Here is a 22,395-nt window from a genome sequence, read left to right as displayed (position 1 = left end):
GGTATATAAATATGTTATGTTTTAAGAATTGTTCAAAATGGGTTGCGGGTATCTCACAGTGGAACACACTCGACTGTAACTTTCTTTTTTGTTTAGCATATATTCATGATTTTCAACGATTTATCCGTTTATTGGATAAAGTAATAAATCCTTAGCCGAATAAATTGAAATATTTTCAAATGTGCTTCAAACAGCCATATCAAATTTTATGTTTCACAGCAAACGAATTTGTGAAACGGAAAATGTGATGCAGACTTTCATAATCGAGCATATACCACAAATTCAAATATAATTTACAGTCGCACCATTTAGAGAGCAAGTAACTTGCACTAAAAAACAAACTCAGCTCAAAAAAACAACAAGGGTAAAAAGGAAACATACATATTTATCACTTACCACACAAATTCACATTGCGCGACGCTGAAAAAAATATGATATAATAATAACAAGTAAGAAAGCTACAGTCGAGTGCACTCGACTGTGAGATACCCGCTACCCATTTTGAATAAAAGAAATATATTTTGCGGTATTTTCTCAAAATATACCAAATATACTGCAAAAATACTAAAAAAAATATACCGAATGGTATATTTGGTATATAGACATAGTACCGTATTCAAAATATACCATAGACGGCACAATATACCAGATTGTCAGCCAAAGCAACTAAGACCCCTAGTAAGTAGGCGTTTTTGCCATACAAAAGTATTTCTTTAATAACTTCGACAATTTTTATCTGATCGTAACCAAATTTTCAGGAATCATAAATACTACAGTTATTATTGTATATACCAAAATTCGGAACTCTAGCTTTAAAATTACGCTTGTTATTCGATTTTTTTGATTTGCGGGGGAGGAAGTGGGCGTGGCAAAAATTTGAAACAAACTTGATCTGCGTGCAAACATAACAAATGCTGTCGAAAAAAAATTATAGCTCTATCTCATATAGTCTCTGAGATCTAGGTGTTCATACGGACAGACGGACAGACGGACAGACGGACAGACGGACGGACGGACAGACGGACATGGCTATATCGTCTCGGCTGTTGACGCTGATCAAGAATATATATACTTTATAGGGTCGGAGATGCCTCCTTCTACCTGTTACATACATTTCCTGCCGGCACAAAGTTATAATACCCTTCTACCCTATGGGTAGCGGGTATAAAAATAATAGCAACTGCAATTTTCGCACTATATTTTATGTATAATGTATAAAATGCGTGCCACAAAAATACACACACACTCACGCACGCATACACACAAAACGTATAAAAATAATAAATTACTTCAATAGCTGGATAACTGTGCAAAGGAGCAGGGAGAGGAGGGAGGCTGTCGGATGGAGAGGAGCGTTTATTATGCGCACAATAAACGCGGCGGGCGCAGTGGCGACATAAATTAAATTTATGATGCTTATAAATATTCCACAGTCATTTGTAATGTAGCAACAGGGGACAAGAGCGAGCAGCGGGGGAAGGAGTGCGGCAACAGGATAACGCAAGGATGCAGCCTGTCTGTTCAACAAATTGTAGGCCAACGAGGGGTAGAAATGCTGTGAACTCACACACACACACACACACACGCGTGTACACGCAGATAAATATAAAAGAGAATGCTGCAAAATAAGCGCTGATTTATGAATATGAAACGAGCAGCCAGAAAGCCTAAAGTGAGTATCCCTCTTGGTTCTATCGAGTATACCCAAATTATGAAACAAACTCATCCATAGAAAGCTTGAAAGATATTTAAAATATACGATCACCTTGTAGGCAAAATTGCCTCGACAATAACTCGGCTCAAAATGCCATAAAACATGGTAATGTTCAGAGCATTATGACTTTTAGACACACCCCACTTGGTTCATCCATAATAATCGTCCTTGAGAAGGGCGAGTCAAGCATGTAACTGTGGACTTCACGTTAACCCAACGCATTAATCATGATTTATAAAGCGTATGCAAAATGATTCAATAAATAATTTGGAAGTATTCAATTCAACTTATATTTCGTTGATATTTTAAATATTGAAATAAACTGAACAGGCGAGTGTGCTCGACTCTGAGCTACCAGCCATCCATATCCAATAAAACCATATTCTACAAATATAATAAAAATATACCGCAAATATACTATAATATAATGAACGCTGAATATATTGGTATACAGATACTGTACTACATTTAAAATATACCATAAAGCACAAATTATACCAGATTGATAGCAAAGGCAAGTAAGATCTATAGTAAGTATGCCATTTTTTTCATACAAAAGTATTAATTAAATAACTTCTACAATTTTTATCTGATCGCAATCGAATTTTCAAGAATCATAAATTCTCTTGTTATTAATGTGCCAAAAGTTTCAAAACTTCGCTTATTATTTGATTAATATCTATTTTTGGCTGAACACGCTTATAGCTCTATCTCATATAGTCTCTGAGATCGAGTGTTTCATACGGACAGACAGACAGAAAGGCAGACGGAAAGACGAACAGAGCTATACCGTCTTGGCTATTGATGTTGATCAAGAATATATATACATACTTTATGTGGTTCCTTTAGGTATACAAATTATAAACTATGTATTTATCATGAATGATGTTTCAAGTTATATAGCAAAAATCTAATTTTGGTTGTTGAATAAAGCTTACAAAATAGATCTAAAATTAATAAAAATTTATTGATTGGTAAAATGCCAATTAATCAATTTGTAGTCTGTAAAATTAGAAAGTTTTCTTAATAAACATTTCGATGTTGAATTGTATATCACATATGTATGTATACAATTGCAGATTTATGTAAGAATCATTTGAATTAAGATTGTCATCAGATTAAATTAACTTAAATGTAATTAGTGATTGTTTTTGGCTTATCGATGTTCGGGGGGCGATATTAAATTAGCTCAATGTCCAAATTTACATGATATTAAATGCAATTTGATCATAAATTCAAATCTTTGACACTTTTTATTTAATTTATGTTCTCAAATTAAGTTTAAATTATTTAATTTAAGCTGAAAAGAACGTAAAAATGTTTCGAATCGTAAATTAAACTGATTGCGATTTATTTCAGCTGCCGAAACTCAAAAGAGGCAACGCAAAGAATTTATTCGCATACCCATCAATTGAACCGCATGCAAAGGGTATATTGAAAGAACGTGAAATACGTGTTAAAGTAGCTGTATAATAAGTTTTATTGTGTAAGCAGAATAAAGGGAACTAATGATCTTTAGAGAAAGCAGGCAAGCCATACCCTGAGCTTAGGGTATCTAATCAGTCGATCACTCTAAGCCAGTTTACGCTAACTTTGTTAAACAGATAATTGACTCTCAAATATTACGAGATTTGGAAGCCAAACTAAGCAAACGCGTTGATCATTTGCATTGCAAATTGCTTCGGTTGCCTCGCAAGCTCATAAAAATAAAGTAAATATATATTTTATGTTTCACTTGTCGTCGTTTAATGCCATAAAAATGGGTATGTGTCTTATTAACTGATGAGGCTGTTGTTTAAAATACGAAAAAAGCAAAAAAGCTAAAAGCAAACCGGTATGGCACCAGCCAACAGCACCAGTCAACCGAGCCCCAAAAAGAGCCATTGGAGCCACTGGAGACACTTGAGCACCGCCACTGGAAGCACCGACAGAGAGTCTCCACGATATAGATAGGGCGCCCCCAATCGAGCCGAATCGAATCGCCCGTTACCTGGTTTGATGTCATTAATTTTGGAATCGTAAAGCCCACAATATGTCAAATGAGACCACACAACGTCGTAAAATTCAAAGTTTATGGCACTCACTCAGTTAGCCAGGGTTCAGCTTTTTTTTACGTATCGTTTCGTTTCGTTTCGATTTGATTTGATTCGTTTCGTTTGCTCGCTCAGTCTGGTCTTTGAATTTTTTATCAGAGTGGTGTTTTTAATGGTTTCGCTTTAGGTGCTGTGCTGTCTAAATGTGTTGCGTGTTTCGGTTTATAAACGCTTGCCACAAAATTAAGCGTAACTTATTTGTCAACTCAGGCCAAGATCTCGGATTTCAATTTTCGATTTCGATTTCGTTTTCGAAATGACACCAAAAACTACGAGCCACTTATCATTCCGATATTTGCTGCCAAAACATGTTATTGGCGTCTTTACTAATTAGCCAAGTCACTATTTTCAATACTTTATTAGAAAAGCGCGTCGAGTATGGGAAGTAGTATAATGAGACTGGCAAATTGCCAACAAAAATACTGATCAATGTTTTGCAATTTCATGAAGGCTAACTAATTGAATTGTAAATTCTCAAGGCTAGGAAAAAATGAATTACTTTTACTGTAAATCACGAATCTGATAAATAAATGGCTTAAATTTAAAATCTCTATACTTATGTGATTAATATTCAGCACTAATGGTAATTTTATAGTTATAATAAATATCGAAAGAGAGCTATGATTAATCTACATTAACTTGATTTAAGCTGATGTAATTCTGTCTCCTTTGCTCGGCATTTCAGTCCGAAGTCCGAACTGTTAATCGATTGTCGTCAGCGTTGATCAATTAAGCCCAATTATCGCGAGGCGCAATAATGGTGTAACCACTTCATTTGGGTGTCACCAGCAGGAGAGCAAGAGAGGGAGCTGCAAATGCCAATCCATTGGATCGTAACAGATGCCCGATGGCATCATAATAATCTTAAATGCTTTATAATAACCATAAATGTTTGAAATGTATGTGCCAAATCACTTTGCTGCCGCAGACATAGTGTTGGCCGCTTGCTCGCTTGACTGGGCCAACAGACACAGCATGAGGCACCTCTGTCTCCTGTCCCCTGTCCGCTGTCCTCTCTCCTCCGTTCGTTGTCCGTTGTCTGTTGTCCGGTGCATGGTCTCTCCGGGCTGACCGACTAAATGCATGAAAATTGTTTATGAGTAGTCGTATCTGTGTGTGTGTGTGTGTGTGTGTTGGATCTGTGGTGTGTTTGAAATTTAACTGATTTTTAATGTGCATGCAGACCGTTGTATGGGGGAGGAGAGGGAGGCAGCGAACCGTGGGGGCGGCAGCCACAGACACAGACACAGCCATGTCCAAGAGAGCAAGAGATACATGCACTGCCACAGAGTAAAGTATGATAAATAATCACATGGGGCATTACTTTGGGGTCGCCGTTTTGCATTAGCCAATTTGCGGCAGTTTATTGCCTGGCTACATTGGCATGATTGGGGGCTACTGTTTAATAAACTCGTTGATTTATGACTAATTAAATTAGTTGCCATATTAATTTATGCTTGTTTATGTGCTCATGCGCAATACTCGCACTCCGAATAACATTCCGTATATGTACATATATATTATATATGTATACATATATGTAGTATGACAGGCAGACCCACAACACCCCGCCTCAGCTGCAGCTTCAATGGGTCATTGCTACAAAGAGTCTGCTACGAGCCGATTGTGAGTGAGTGGATTTCATGATTAATGATCAGCGAATTGGGTTGGCAGTCGTATATACCCACTGCACTAAAAGAGCAAGTCCAAGCCATAGAGTCGGCCCTGAAACTAAGAACTGTGTGAGAGAGAACTACACAAGCTTATGATGTAGCTGTCAGAGTTATGTTCGAGATTCGCGAGTGGAAGCTTCCATCAACTCATCGTCATCTGGACATTGTGTGCAATTTGTGAATGCGAAATCTCGCCTGAGGAGCATCACCCCTTCCCGTTTCTGTCCACCTCCTCATCACCTATTTCAAGTCGTGCTAATTTCACCTGACTTGCGGCTAGGGGGTGTTAACCACACATAACCATAGCGCATTTCGCTTACTTCGCTTTGCTTATCCAAAAATGTAATCAACTTAATAATAGGCTCACCTTAATGCTGATTATAGGTTGCTCTTACAGATTGCCAGTGAATGTGTGTTGTGTTGTGTATTGTTTTTTTTTTTCTGTCGTTTTACGTTTTACGCACTGTAATTATGTTGAATAGTGTATAGTGTATAGAGTAATATCTGGACAAGTATTATATACTAAAATAGCCAACAGATATTTAGTCTTTAAACTCGCATGTAACTTTCGCCCCTTTAAATGCAGTTAGTTTAAATTTTTTATATCACATTTTAGATTTCTTATCCGTTTATTTCAATGCAACTCTGATTCTTTACTCACGATCTTCCATACAAATGCTGCAGCTTCGCCTGTTTCTGTCTATCACATTTTTCTATTATATTATGCATATAATACTATAGGAAATTTAAATTTGTATAGCCATTTTCTGGAGGTCTAGATAAAGCGATTGTTAATTAACTCAAGAATTCTTTTTTTCAATTAAATAAAAAAAAATAGATATTCTTAAGCTTTTAAAGCTATTACAATCACCTGTCAAAAAGTTGTTTTTATTTGTTGTCTTAGAAGTTTTTTTTTAATATGTAACAATTAAGTTAATATGAGAAGATTTAGCATAAGCTTAGATTTATCTGTTTCTCTGTTCGTATAAGTAGTGACACTTATTATTTTTGCACTCAATTTGTTATAGATTTTTTCCATGTCAACTTCATTCTAGCAACTTGTTTTCTCAGCTATATTTTCAATGTAATAGGATATAAATACATACGTACATACTCCAAATTTAGCGTTTGGTATACTTTAGTATTTCTAAGTTTATTAATTTGGTCGATTATAATAATAATAATACTGTTTACTAGTTATGTTACTTTAATGTAGTGGGGTATACATTTCCGAATTATTGAGTTTAGTATATATTAGTAAATTTAGGTAATTTTTAATAAGAATAATAATACTGATTAACAGATGTTTTCTATTTGCTTATCTTTCGAATGTGTAGTTTATTGCTCAAAATGTAAATTTTTTTTGTATTTTCTCTAATGCTACAAAAAATGGTTCTTCGTATGCATAAAATGTGACGACTGCAATTGGGATTTATGAAGTTCAGTCATTTTCTGTTAACTTTTTATCCAGTGCTTTTATATTTTTCTATAAGTACTCGTCAAAAATTAAACCTCTTTATCACAAACGTGAATATATTAAAAAATTCCTGTTTAACTGATAATTTATTTACTTCATTTAGTTTTGTGAAAAATTATATAAGTTTTCGGCAATGTCGTTTTCAATTTTTACGATTATGTAACAAAGATAAAGCAATATGTGTGTGTTAATAAAAATACAAAACATATGTAATCAAAATTAATTTTAAAATGATTGATACGATTCAGTTAAGCAAAAAGGCCTTTTTCAAAACTGTTGGCGCACAATAAATCATCGGAACGAATAACGTGCACGCGGCACACATTAGTCAAACTGGGCAAAAGGCAGCTGAAGTCGTTATTATTATGAGATTTCTTGGTGTTGTTTTGTAGCTGGCGAAAAAACGCATAAACATTTTACAGCGCAACACAGCAGAGCAAAGGAGAGCAGAGTGTAACCCAAACAATTAACTAAAAATAACATAAAAGAGTAGGCAGTGACCCAGACCAGAGCTCAAGAGAAACACAAAAATGATTAATGAACGTCACAATAGTATTTCGGGAAAGTTACATAAATTAGCACATGTCTTCGCGGTAATTTCAGACGCGTCGATCATATTTGCCAAATGTCATTATCAAAAGTCACTCAAATTATTTCATGATTTCAAATGTGTTCGCAATGTTTTAATTTGAGCTTTCGAGATTCTTAATAACTTCTAAAGTACGTACGAATTAAAAGCATGCTAGGCAGCTCCTGAAAACGAATCGTAATTCTTGTCAAATTTGTGGATGATTCAGTGACCAACCGCAGGCGGAATTCTAAAATATTCCAAACGAATTCCTAGCATTTAAAAATTTACTCACATGTATGACATTTCTTTGACATTTTTTGTGTCAAAGAAGTTGTTGTGATATTTCTACAGTTAGCAAAGCTAGGGGAAAAGTCATCACAGCGAGTTTGCTTCACATTTATTAACCTACACAATGGGTAATGAATTGTGGAAGTTGTTATTACTTAATAATATGTTATTCAGATTATTATTCATTAAATTTCATTAGATTATGGTATGCTAATATTTGAAATTCTGTTGAACATTAGACAATAATAGCATCTACCCTTTGTGGCTATCTTCGAGTTACAGGGTATTAAAAGACTACTCTGGACCTGACAGCAGCAGCAGCAGTGACCAGAGTAAACATACTTGCTAAGGGGAAAAAAAGATGGGCACAAACAATGAGAGCAGAATAAAGAAAAGTGAAAAAGAGAAGCAAAAGGTTAGGGAGCAACAAATGAAAATGCTAAGTTCATTCAAATGGGCCAGGCTGAAAAGTGCGGCAATAAAAAATGTATGTGCACATGTGCCCCCAGGACAATTCACAGATAGTCTAACACACACACATATTCGCAACACACACATACACTCACACACGCACACATTCGTGCGAAACAACAAAAGGCAGTCCCAGGGCCAGTCACTGTTCCAAACCCTGTCTCAGGTCCGGGCAGACACTAATTCGATCTGATAATCATGGAGTCCCGCCAAAGGGCATGAATTGTAATTTCCTCTTTCGCGGAATTAACTGTCGGGCCTGTCGCTCGCTCAGTTGGCTTTGTAGCGATGTTTTGCAATTTTGTATACCCTGTGTCCATTGAAAGCGGTCAAAAAGGGTGTCATACGTTTGTCCTAATGCAAGCGATACTAAAAACTTTTTATCTTCAAAATATTTTCCGGGAACATTTGGCATATGTATGTGCATAATAACTTTTGAAATGTAATAATTATGTATGGATAATTTTCTGCCGAAAATATTGTGAGCAATATTATTTAAAGTGAAAACAAGTAAGAAAGCTTGAATGTAAACTGTGAGAACCCGCTATATTTTGCGGTATTTTTATTTTTCTCAAAATATACCGAATATATTGTAAAATACAAAAAATACTAAAAAAAAAACACCTAAATGGTGTATCTGGTATATAACTTCGTGATCCGTCTATGGTATATTCTCAGAGACTATAAGAGATAGAGCTATAATTTTTGACAGCATACTATATCAGTATAACATCGAATATTTTAAAGCTAGAGCTATTTTGGTGTATACTAACTATAGTATTTATGATTTCTGATTTGATATAACAAATATACCATTAGTGGTATATTTTTAACAATCTGATATATTGTGCCGTCTATGGTATGATTGTATTTTTGGTATTATATATTTTGTATTTTTTGTAAAAAAATACCGCAATATTTTGCTTTTATTCAAAATGTAACTTTCTTACTTGTTCAAATTGTTTTAGTTTATGTTTTTTTACTATTAATAGGGACTTTTTTCGAGAATGGCTTGTATACATTTTATTTAATAAGATTAATAATTTCAATATGCAAATTTAATTGAACATAATTTTATAATCTGAAAAAGAATGTATTAAATGAAACGACTTGTTGTTGTATGTGAAATACTCTATCAATTTAGTCGATATCTTACAGATCACATTACTGAAAATCTCTATACACTATTGTTTTATTATATTGTTGAGATTGAATTGGTTAAATATTAATTTTTCCTAACCAAATTTAGAAAACTTACATTTTATATTTTAGACTACTATTTTTATGAGAGTGTGTAACCGTCAGTGCGATCATTTTTTTTTTTTTTTTTTACTTTGTTTTGCACTTTTTTGACAAATGAAGGAAAGAAATTTAGTTTTAGTTTGGTGTATGCTTGGTATCTATATATCATATTTATTTATTTTTTGTAATATAGATGCTTTTGTTGTAGTTTATCTTTTGTCATACAATTTTTAATTAGACATGAACATCCGCGACGAATATAAGTTGAAAACCCTGACAGCCATATAGGTAACAAGAAAATTCACTTATGTATATGTTAGCAACTGAAAAAGAGCGAACAATTTTGAAATTTATATTTATATTTTAATGATCATCTATAAATCATTATGCTTATAAAAAAAATATATAAATCATATAATAATGATTATTGAAAAGAAAAACCAGTTTTAAAATTGTCGAAAAATGCCTAAAATATGTATGTTGAATTGTTATAATAAAACTTATGATTATTGACTTTAAAGAATTTCATAAAAAACATCTGATCATCAATTTAATATCGAAACCAATATGTAGATCAAATATTATAATGCGTTTGCACTATATAATACCAAATGAATAACAACAATTTCGCGCAATTGCGAATGCGGCACCAAGTAGACAATTCAGTTGAAAAGCAAACCGAATCCCAAAAAACAATAGCAGGGAAAAGGAAAACAGCACAGACACAAATCGGAAGCGTCAGCAACATCAGAAAAGTTTCTTTCGCTTATTCTGTGTAGATGTATGTGTTTGTGAGTGTGTGTGTGTGTGCAGGAAGTGGACTGAGAGGGACGGATCCGGGAGGAGGAGAGGCATTTTTGCACTGGGAGTAAAAATAAAATCAGCATTTTTAGTAGTTAATTTAATTTATTGCAGCATTTTTATGGTTGACTTTATTGCATAATAAAACATAATTTACTGCGCCATTGAGACTTTTGCGTTTGCGTCGATGATTCTAAAGCGCAGCCATATTCCATGTGGCCTCTGTCGGAGATGAGTTCATAGACGGGGTCGGCATCGGAATCGGGGTTAGGGTTGTGGTTGGGGTTCGGGGTCGAGTTGGGTCTGCACAAATTGAGAGGAGTATGGGAGACAGACTGCGCCTTCGACTTTGCCGTTTTGTTTACGTTTGTCGAGAAAGACAGAGACACGAAGAGAAGCAGGGCAAGAGAGAGAGAGAGAGAGAGACAGAGAAACAGCGTGCAAAAGCTATCGAGGGCGTGCGCTGTATGTCTCGTGAACACGAATCGAACTTGCTACTTTTGCATATGTGTGTGCCATGCTACGTTATTTGTGTTGGATGCTGATAAAGGCTGAAATATGTTGGTCGATTGCGGCCTCTTAACAAACGACATGATTTACATACACGAATATCTGCTCAAGAATAAAAAGTATTGAGTAATAGAGTGGCTGCTACTGCATTTGACTTCTTGGCCCATTCGTGTGATGCGCTATTATTCGAATTGAAATTAACGCACAGAAAATTAACATCTATCACATATTTTTTATCTTTCAAATCAATCAATAGTATAACACTATCGAATTCACTAGAGAATTGAAGTGGAGTAAAGGTTTAGTACCAAGCTTATATTATGCGTTGTGCATAAATATGGCATGGAGTAAGGATGTTGTAAAATTGAAGTGCTGAACATTTGCTTCTGATTTTTACCCATAGGGTTATTATAACTTAGTGCCGCAGGAAATGTACAGGTAGAAGGACGCATACCCTATAAAGTATATATATTTCTTGATCAGTCAGAGACGATATAGCCATGTCTGTCTGTCCGTCTGTCCGTCCGTCTCGTCCGTATGAACACCTAGATCTCAGATACTATAAGAGATAGAGCTATAATTTTTTTTCGACAGATTATGTTTGCACGCAGATCAAGTTTGTTTCATTTGCTACGCCCACTTTTGCACGCAGATCTAGAGCTAGTTTGATTTATACAATAATTATGCCATAATTCCTGAAAATCACCGATCAGATAAAAATTGTGCAAGTTATTAAAGAAATACTCAAAAACGCCTACTTACTATGGGTCTGAGTTGCTTTGGCCGACAATCTGGTACATTGTGCCGTTTATGGTATATTTTGAATAGAGTCACGATATACCAACATACAATATATTTTTAGTATTTTTTAGTACTTTCGGTATATTTGATGATACCTGATTAAAAATGGGTAGTATCTCACAGTCGAGCACACTCGACTGTAACTTTCTCACTTGTTTTTACCTTGCTACTCATAGGGTAGAAGTTATCTATCCGCTCGTAAGAACCCCTAGATCTCAGATACTCTAAAAAATACAGATAGATTTTGCGACAGCATTTGCTAACGCAGATCGTTTGATTACTATGCCATGCCCATCACCAGCCTTCGCAAATCGATAAAAATCAAATTACAGGCATAATTTTGAAGCTAGAGTCGCGATTGGAACATACAATAATAACTATAGTTTTTATGATTCCTGAAAATTTGGTTGTGGTCAAAGCAAAATTGTAGAAGTTATTTCAGAATTACTTTTGATTGGCTAAAACGCTTGCTTACTACGAGCCTAAGTTGCTTTGGTTGGCATATTTTTAGTGTTTTTGCGATAATTGGTATATTAAAAAAAATACCTTGATTTTATTCACAATTGGTGGCGGGTATCTCACAGTCGAGCTGATTCGACTGTAGCTTTCTTGCTTGTTCAAGCTGAGAGTATCAATATATTTTTGTATACATTTTTTTATACATATTATCAACATTAATTTTCTTGGTTCTATTAACTATACGATTTCTTGTTCTGTTCAATCAAAATATGTGTAGTTATATTCTTCGTCGAAGTCTGTTAAAAGCTAGATTTCAATAATAAAAAGGGAATTTCGAGCTTTTGCGATGATTGTTAAAACAATAATAACACCCTTGTTTATAATTATTGAAAAAGATACAAATCTTAGTTGTTCAAAAAATAATTTTATATTGCAAAAAAGAAATGCAGCCCTCGGCTCTTATTTGCTTTGGTTAGCAATCTGGAATATTGTAAACACTATGGTATGTTGAATGTACATAAATATACAAAATACAGCTTTTAGTATATTTTTGGTGTATACATTTGGTATATTTAACCGAGAGCTGATTTTTATTGAAAATGGCTAGCAGTTATCTCGCAGTCGAGCACACTCGACTTCGTTTAACTAGGGTATGGTACGTGGCTCATTACCTTCTGTATTTTAAGACTAGTATAAGGGAGACAACCGGCGTTAAGAAATACTGATGGGTATATGTGTATACTACAAACCCACTTATAAAAGTGTAGGTTGATTCATTATCAACACTTTTAGTGTTTTCAATCCTTACATAAAGGGAACAAATCTAACTACCTAATAAGTAAATAATTCTTAACTGATGTAACTTAAATGCATTGCAGATAATTCCGCAACCTTTGTGTAAACTATAGGATTTCGGATTCGGATTTAATGTAATAAGTTCAATGCACTGAAAGTGAACCTTTCCCTCCAGTTTAATTTCCACGTCTAGTAAGTACACCACAATTGCCACTTGACACTTGCAAACTTGTAGCAGAGTCATTTGATTTAAGCACCAATTAAGAAAAGCAGGACGATCTCAGAGGGCACCAAAAACAGAGTCCTACCACAACATTTGCCGACTGGATTGTACCAACTGCTGTGAGCAACACAAAGATTCCATCAGAGAAAGTCATAAGTATATTTCATTAGTCAGACCATCAAATGAAATTGCACCACCGACTGGCGAGGCTTCTATAAAAGCAGAAATATTCCCGTCACCGTTAACAGTTCATTTCAGAGCTGAGACCTCGTCATGCATCTACAGGAACTGTTCTTGGTCGTAGCCGTGCTCTTGCCCCAATGCTTGAGGGCCCTTCGCTATAGCCAGGGCACTGGCGATGAGAACTGCGAGACCCTCAAGTCCGAGATACATCTGATCAAGGAGGAGTTCGATGAGCTGGGGCGCATGCAAAGAACCTGCAATGCCGATGTCATAGTCAACAAATGCGAGGGACTTTGCAATAGTCAAGTTCAGCCCTCGGTCATCACGCCAACGGGGTTTCTGAAAGTAAGTCAAATACTTCTATTATACAATATAAATCTATTGTGAAATATACCTTCTTAGGAGTGCTACTGTTGCCGCGAAAACTTTCTCAAGGAAAAGGTGTTCACTCTGACCCATTGTTACGATGCGGACGGCACTCGTCTCACCTCCCCTGAGAAGGCTACCATGGACATTCGCCTAAGAGAGCCTACTGAGTGCAAGTGCTTCAAGTGTGGCGATTTCACACGCTAAGCTCCACACATTTGTATGTCCATACTACTCGCGATACATAAAAATAAAGTTTCTATTCTCAGAAAAAATCACAATTGTGAAAATGATATTTCTCTGGTTGCCCTGAATAAGTCAATGTGTTTGACTTGCTGATTGAAGTTCGATTGAAATGCCTAACGGGTTCATTTTACATAGAGAAACAATTCTCTTGATTTTCTGCCCTGCCCATTTCATTCATAGAATTTTTTAACACTCTGCTCCAGGCGTTAATCGACAGCAGTCAAATATTTTTCGGCATTTTTACCGCCCTTTTTTGTAGTTCTCTGGGGCGATTGGTTACAAACTGAACTTTGGCGAAATTACTTTAGTTCACTGAATTTCAGCTAAAACTGCAAATTGGTTCTGCTTCAGACATGCAAAATATTAAGATAAAAAATCATAGGGGAGACTACATAATACAGCTTTGGTAGTGAAATGTCCGATTTTAAATAAAATGGTAAAAGTAAATAGGGGTAGTTTGAAAGGAAATAACTTTATTTGTATGACACAAATTTGAGGTTCCGTTGTCGAAATTATTCTGGCATAGGAGACATTTTAATAAATTCAAAAACTCAAGGATACTCGATATTGAGATGATATTAAGTAAATCAACTTTGCTTTTTGGTGCATTTGCAGAATTAATACCTCAGTTTAAGAAATTACCTGCAGTAAACCCATTTTCAATAAAAGCAAAATAGATCGGCATTATTCTAAAAATATTCCAATTTAGATACTAAATAAATACTAAAACATATAGAAGTTCCTTCGATAAAATAGCTCTATCTATTATAGTCTCTGAAATCTCATGAGTCATTTGAACAGGCAGACAGTCAAACGGACATGGTTATATAGTTTTGACTGTTAACCCTGATCACGAATATATTATGTGGTCTGAGATGACTTCTACACACATTTCCTACAGATACAAAGCCATAATACCCTTCTACTCTATGGGTAGTGGGTATAAAAATTCTGAAATACCAAACTGTGATTGTTTAATATACGTTTTTCACATACTCGCAACATTGTTTCGCTTCTGCGCCAGAGTGTAAAGACTTGAAGAAGTTTAAGGTGCGTGACTCGATCAGTGGGTTTGACGAACGTAAACAAAAAATAAAAAAAAGTGCGATTGGAAGAGAGCTGGATGGAGAATGGAGTGGAATCGAGGATGAAGCAGTGCTAATGCATGTTATATATAATTTATATTGTGTCGGCACGATGCGTTATTGTTGATGGAGTAACTGACGCGATACCACCCAAACAAAGCCTTCACTCTCAGGTGAGCACTGGAGCTACTGCTTTGGGTTGGAGCTGGAATTGAAGTCGAAGATGGAAGCGGGACAAAGACTTTGGCTTTGACGTGGACTTGGACTTGGACTTGGGACGGGCTTGCGTTAAGGCTGTTGTTAATGGGCGTGTCAACTAAATTATGAGTTTCGCACACACGGACGGACGGACAGACAGACGGAGGGACAGCGGATGGTGATTATATGGATAGCGGCAGAATGCTTAAGTAAATTACAGTGCGTGCAAATGTGCTTGTGAACATGAAATTATAATTAAGCCCGCAGCCGCTGAAACTGCGCTCCAATTTACAATTAACCGATGCGATGAATGCGCCTCGTGCACTTACTTTTTAATCAACCTGGCTGCCAACATGAGGACGGCGACGAGCATGTCTTGCCAATAACGAAAATAACAGCTTGCCAAGCTCTTTTCAGCCTAAGTGCAGTTTATGCCTGATTATTATGTTTTGCGGGAGACTCCAAGTTTCCGGGTGGGTAAGCATGGACTTCAACATCAGCATCAACATCGACATCAACTTGGATATGAACGTGGACATGGACATGGACATGGGCAGAGGGCTGAACGAAACTCTCTTAACATTTTAGCCACATTGTATGTGGCATGTTGGAGTATGAGTCTGCCCCATGTTCCATGCTGGCTACCTAATGAGTTAATTTAACAGTTAAAATCAGCTCAAGGCAATAGGCCCCATATTTGCTACATATGTGAGACCCCTCTTTGATATAATTGCATCTGCACTGGAGTTTGCAATTGTTTTCAACTACATTGTAAGCCGCATTAAGTGCTGTTAGTTTAAATTCTTGTGGAAAATTATAAACACTTTAATGCTTGCATAATTGATCGAGCAGTGCCCGAATAGCAGATACCCTGCATCTTCTTATCTTATTACAATTGTTATAATGATTGTACCCGCTACCCATACGGTAGAAGGGTGTTATAACTAATGTAGGTAACAGACATAAGGAGGCATCTACCACGCGTTGATCAGCGTCAACACCCAAGACGATATACATATCTGTCTGTCTGTCTGTCTGCCCGTATGAACACCAATATCTCAGAGACTATAAGAGATAGAGCTCTAATTCTTTTTCGACAGCACTTATAATGCTTACACACAGATCAAGTTTGTTTCAAATTTTTGCCACGCCCACTTCCGCTACCATAAATAGACAAAAATCGATTAAAAAGCTTAAAAGTCAATACCTACAATAAAAATAATAGTATTTATGATTCCTGATCATTTTATTACGATCTTATACAAAGTTTACAAGTTTTTTAAGAAATACTGCAATTTGACTGACAATCTGGTATATTTTGCACTCTATTGTATAATTTGTTTGTAGTTCTTCATCAATATTTGTATTATATTTGTTACATTTTAGTATTTTTTAGCGGCATATTATTAGATATATTCTAAGAATAATAGCGCACTGTTTTGCTTTTATTTAAAATGAGTTTCACAGTCGAGCACACTCGCTTTCCTATTTGATATAATTAGTATAACTATTATTTTAAAATAAATGGCTTCTCCTCTTAATATATTACATTAAAAATTCGCCGATTGGCAGCTCAAAGATACTAAGGTTCTATTGTTTCATCGCTATATTTGAGATCCGCAGAGAGCTAATATATATGCAATCTGTCTCGCATTGAACAGTAAATACGCTCATTAATTTCTTTATGATTTCTGGATTCCATTGTCTTCGACACCGATCGCACAACGATATAAAAAAGTGTTGCATATTAATTAGTTATAAATTAAACGGAGCAACAAAGCAACCGCAACCACAATCGCTGTCGAAGTCATAGTCACAATCGCAGTCACAGTCACACTCAACAATCTATGCGAAATGTTTTCTTCCGAGTGGGTCTGTGTGTGTTGTTGTTAATAAATGATTGTTAATTAATAACAAATCTGAAAAGAGAAGGAAAAGAAACAGCAACATTTATAAACATTTGCAGCTACTTTTGTGTGGATGTCGTTGTTGTTATTGTCGATGTCGTTTCTTACATATATTTTGTGTTAAAATGCGTTGATGTTGGCAATTAATTTCCATCTTGGTTTCTATTCGTTTTCATATATAATTTGTTAGCTGATTTGCATGATTTCGCAATTAATATCAAATCTGTCCGTCCATCCGTCGCTCTTTTTGTCATCTGTGATATATATTCATGTGTGCTTTTAATGAAATCCCAAGGCGAAATGTAAACAATTTTACAAAAGGCAGCAGCAACAAATCTCATTAGGTGATGGAAAAATGCTTTTAGTCTCTCTGGCATAGAAGTCAGCAACAACAAAAAATACATTATATTATTAACAATAATAATAATAATAAGGCGCCCACATTAACGAGAGCTCTATACATAAGACAGAGTGACATCATTTATAAAAAGTTCGTCTGTCTGTCCGTCTGTCTATCCGTCCGTCTGTCTGTCTGTTCGTCTGTCCGATAAGACAACACAATTTATTGAGCTTGGCAACTCTTTTGGGGGTTGTCATTAGCACATTAGTTTCGCATTGATTGGAATTTATGTTGTGCTTATGTTTATGTTATGACTTTAGTTTAACCTAATGCTATTAACTATTTCTCTTTGTTCGAAATGCCATAAGGTGTTTCTTCTGTGGAATTTATGGATTTAGCTCAGCCTCTTCGTTTCGACTTTACGATAATAGCTCTCAAACGAAGCCGACAAAAGCAGCGGGACATTGAAGTGATCGGTTAGCATTATGAGATGTATTTTATTTTCGTATTTTGTTCAATTGTGATCAAAGATTTGTTGCTTGCAAATTACTGTCTACTAGATAAATCGTTTCGAAATAATGAATACCAATCGGAGTATCAAAGCCAACGCTTAGAGCGCGTGGCACAATTGAACCAAATGCATATATCATTTTTGCAGTTAGAGCTTCAGACCTGAGCAGATGTAAAGGGGAATGGAAATGAGAATGGATGGGGAGGAGGGCCACCTGTCAAGAGTAGGAGGAAAAGCGCAGCGAAGCGCAACATTTTTGCATTTTGCATTAAATTATGATTTTTACAGCTGACATTTGTTTGGGGCGCCGCTGCGAGAAACTGAATGTGAATGCGAAAGCGAGTTGCGAATACAAATGCGAGTCCTCATACTAGTTGAGCGTATGTGTATGTGAGTCATGAGTGTGCCTTGCAACATGTGCGTAGAGTGACAGAGCAGAACACGTAACGAACATGTGAGTGTGACAGCAGCCACAGCAGCAGCAACAGCAACAGCTACAGCAGCACAGCAGCATATTTTTCAACCAGCAGCAACCGAGGCAACAGCAGCAGCAGCTGTCATAAGATAAAAATTCGCGCGCGCCTGCATGTTGCATATTCAAGATGGGGTCGGGGTCGAGGGATACCTGCAACATATTCTAATGCGTTGCGACATGAAGTGACTGCAACGGCGACAGTTGCTGTTGCCGCTTGAGAGGCGGTGACAGCAACAGCAGCAGCAGCAATACGAGGAGGAAGGCAGAGGGGCATCCAATGAAAAGTGAGCTGATTTTTCCTTTTCCTTTTTGCATCTATTTTCCTTACTTTGCTGTCAACTGCTGGTTGCGCGTTGCACGTTGCAACTTGCGCGTTGCTTGCCGCATGCAAATGAACTGCAATTATGATAAACGACAACAGTTGACCGGATATGAGCAACTAACTAACCAGCTAAATGACTATCTCCCTCTCCCTCTTCATCTCTTTCTCACTCTCTCTCTCTCTCTCTTTCTCTCTCTGTCGGTGCATAAAATCATCTCCATTATATTAATGGCATTGTCAAGGGAACGAAACGAAAGCGGTTAACCAACTGCCATACAATTATGAGATTGCCACCGCTTCGCGAGAGGTTGCAACAAATTCGAGGGGCGCCAGTGCAAAAGACTTTGCAAAAGCAAATGTCTATTTCACAGTCTGAAAGATACTTTACTTTATTGTTATACTCAAGGATGTAGAACTCTGAGTGACATTTGTACAAAATATGCTTGATATAAACTTAATGTGTAAACATCTTAAAATTTACCAAATAATTTATTTTTCTTTCTATGTCTTTTGATTTATTCATTCGATTTTATTCCCAACATCGTTCATTTTGTTCGTTTATAGATTTGATATTTTCAATTTGGAATAAATTTATGTAATTTATTTTAATCCAATTTCAACACTAATAACATTATAATAAGGTTTCAAAAAGCTGGACGATAGACAACAGACTTGAAAACAACGACAAATCCAAAATGGAGCATGTGAACAAGAATGAACTGAAGATCAATAGTTCAAAAAGTGAACAAATGAACCAAAAAAACTCTATTGGTGAACTGATTCAGTTCGTTCGCTCGTAAACTTCCCAGAAGGACTTAATAATTTAATATATTTTAAGAACACAGGATTCAATCTACTCTTAAATGGAAAATAAAATATTTAAATTCATAAAATTTACTACAATACAATAGTTCAACTAGTTTACAACTAGTGTACAAAACGCGTTGTAGATACAAATATTAATTGTGGGAGGTAAGTAAATAAATAGATAAAGAAGACCTATGTATGTGAAGCAGTTCAGATTATGTGAAGAAGTCCTTCGAAGAATATTCCGTAACTAAACCTCTACTCAGATTTGTAGAACGCTCCATTTGCTTCCTTCTACCTTTTTATGTGCTCCAAATGAGCGGCTCTTTAAGCAGACCTTGAAGGACAGAATGAAATACAAATATTAAAACAATGTATATGTAATATATGAAATTGATGTTAACATATGTTGCCTGCTGGCCTATGCTCTACTCACTTTGCTCCTTTTTCCCTTTTGATCACTCAGCAAACACACACACATCCACACACAAGCAACGAACATACGTATACGTAACAGAGTCGCCTCAAAGTTACACTCCTTGCACATTACTCATACGCCCCAGTGGGCAAATTTATGAACTCGCCAGCGCACTTGAGTCGACGCCATGTGAGCTGAAAAAAAACACCCACGCCCACTAACACAGACGAACAATAAGTGCGTTTGTATGTTTATTAGAGAATATGTGGAAGTAAAGCAGCTTGTAAAATATGCCAAGGGTTAAAAAGTGTGCAGCACATATAATTCAAACAACATGAAAGTGGGCAAACAAACACGGACTGCCGCAAGGCGAAGGGCGGAGAGTGGAGAGTAGAGAGTAGAAAGTAAAGAGTTCTGGGAGAAAATGGTTGGCAGAAGGTGGCACATAAAAGCGCTTGGAAGTTTAACTGCAGTCAAGTTGCAAGTCGCACAGATAAAGAAATCGCTTACACTGTGAGAAAACTCAGTAAACTATGAAATGGAAATTTTAAAAGGTAAATAAAAGTAATGCAATTAAAATAAAGTACTTTTCATTCCTGAAAAGATTAATTACTAGATTGTTAATTGCAATATTCTTATTTAAACAGGTACGCATTATCATTTTTCTATTATTTTTTTTAGTTTAGATAGATCCATGCTTCCTTGGCGACTTAATTTAAAAATGCACAAACAAATATAAGAGAAAAAAGAAACGTTTTAATTTAATATTGGCATATAGACTTAATGTTCTATATTCACATTATTGTAAATATGTATTTATTACATATAAAATTTTGTATTTTATTTTTTATTATTTTTACACTAAAACGATAATAATGAGCTTGATTCTTTGGAATTTTTGTTTAGTAAAATTGTAGCTGAACTCGCGGAGCTTTGTCAAGTTTGTTTTATCTAATAGTAAGTGAAGTTCTATAATCTTGGTATATTTTGTACTATAAGGTATATTTTTAATATAATAGTGTATCGAAATACTAAATAAAATTTTCGGTATATTTTATTTTAGTGTATTTTTAGAATTCTTGCATTATTTTACAGTCGACCACAGTCGATTGTAGCTCTCTCACAGTTTTAGTATTTGAAACTCAAACTCGGAATATTTTCCATTGATAAATATTATTTAATTTATACATATTTGAAAATTGAAATAATATTCAGACAAAGATTTGTAAACATTATGATATGGAGGAAAAAATACACATACAATTAAGTGAGATGCTTAAGCGGCAATTAAGCTGTTAATTGAAAGGGATTTAAGCTCCATACAAAGAGAACCAGAAAATGCTCAATGGATCCACTCAAATGTACATTTTGTGTTATTCCTAAACTGTCTTTTCCGGTCATTTATGGGCGATGAGTGTTCCTGATGTGGTTGTTGTCGGTGTTGTTGGTGTCATTGTTGTAAAGCCCACATAAATGAACTGCTAAAATGCTAACAAAAACACACAACCGGAATGTTTTCCCAAGCCCAGTCCCTTATTTGTCTTTTGGGATTTTTCAGCCTGGCAAAAAGGACAACGACAAAAACCTTTTTTGTTGTTTTTTTTTTTGTGTTGTATTTATTTCTGTTTTTGTGACCCGGCTGGCTTATATGTGTGGCCGCAAATTCAGTTAGCCACTTAATTTTGTGGTTAACAAACACACAGTGACAAACTCACACATGCATGGTTGGTTCTTAATTGAAAGCTCAATTGTTTGTTGATGTGAGGAAAATCAACCTTGCCCGCGTAGAATCATTAAATATAGAATATAATTTAATATGGTTACTTCTCCGACCCTATTATTTCTATCTATTCGTCTACAAACCTGTTAGGGACATACATACATATGTACTTCGAAGCAATCCTTAGTACCGATTATGTAATTTATTTTATAAGTTAAAGTAAAACACCCTCAATAATATCAAGGGAATGAAGCGGAATGAATTGGCAATGGATTCACGTTAACAAAAAGATAAACACCTCTGCGATTAATGAAATTTTATGATCGTTTTATGATGATTAACCACAAATTAAACTATTGTGTTTCTGGTGAATTTTGCGAGTAGGTGCTCAGATTATAAAACACAAATTTACATATTTTGGATCTGACTTGAAATAAACGGTTAATGACAGACGATTGAATAGTTTTACGTCAATCCCAAGACGATAAAGTGTAAATGAGAAGAAGATATGCTTTTATTTCTAACTATAAGTTACTGTTTATACCCGCTACCCATAGGGTAGAAGGGTATTAAAACTTTGTGCCGGCAGGAAAAGTATGTGACAGGTAGAAGGAGGCATCTCTAACCCTATAAAGTATATATATTCTTGATCAGCATCAACAGCCGAGATGATCTAGCCATGTCCGTCTGTCCGTATGT

The 22,395-nt window shown here is 35.6% G+C and overlaps 1 protein-coding gene across 1 annotated transcript; it reads left to right on the top strand.

Annotated features, from left to right (window-relative positions):
* The first annotated feature begins 13,376 nt into the window (after positions 1-13,376).
* LOC117564309 (partner of bursicon) lies at positions 13,377-13,930 on the top strand. Its single transcript, XM_034243006.2, has 2 exons — positions 13,377-13,646; positions 13,704-13,930. Exons 1-2 carry the CDS (start codon positions 13,392-13,394, stop codon positions 13,872-13,874), a joined length of 426 nt encoding a protein of 141 aa, XP_034098897.1. The 5' UTR covers positions 13,377-13,391; the 3' UTR covers positions 13,875-13,930.
* The last annotated feature ends 8,465 nt before the right edge of the window (positions 13,931-22,395 follow it).

This window comes from Drosophila albomicans, chromosome 2L (genome assembly GCF_009650485.2).
Source record: "Drosophila albomicans strain 15112-1751.03 chromosome 2L, ASM965048v2, whole genome shotgun sequence".
Classification (NCBI taxonomy): Eukaryota; Metazoa; Arthropoda; class Insecta; order Diptera; family Drosophilidae; genus Drosophila; species Drosophila albomicans.
This window is presented reverse-complemented; position numbering and strand designations above follow the sequence as displayed.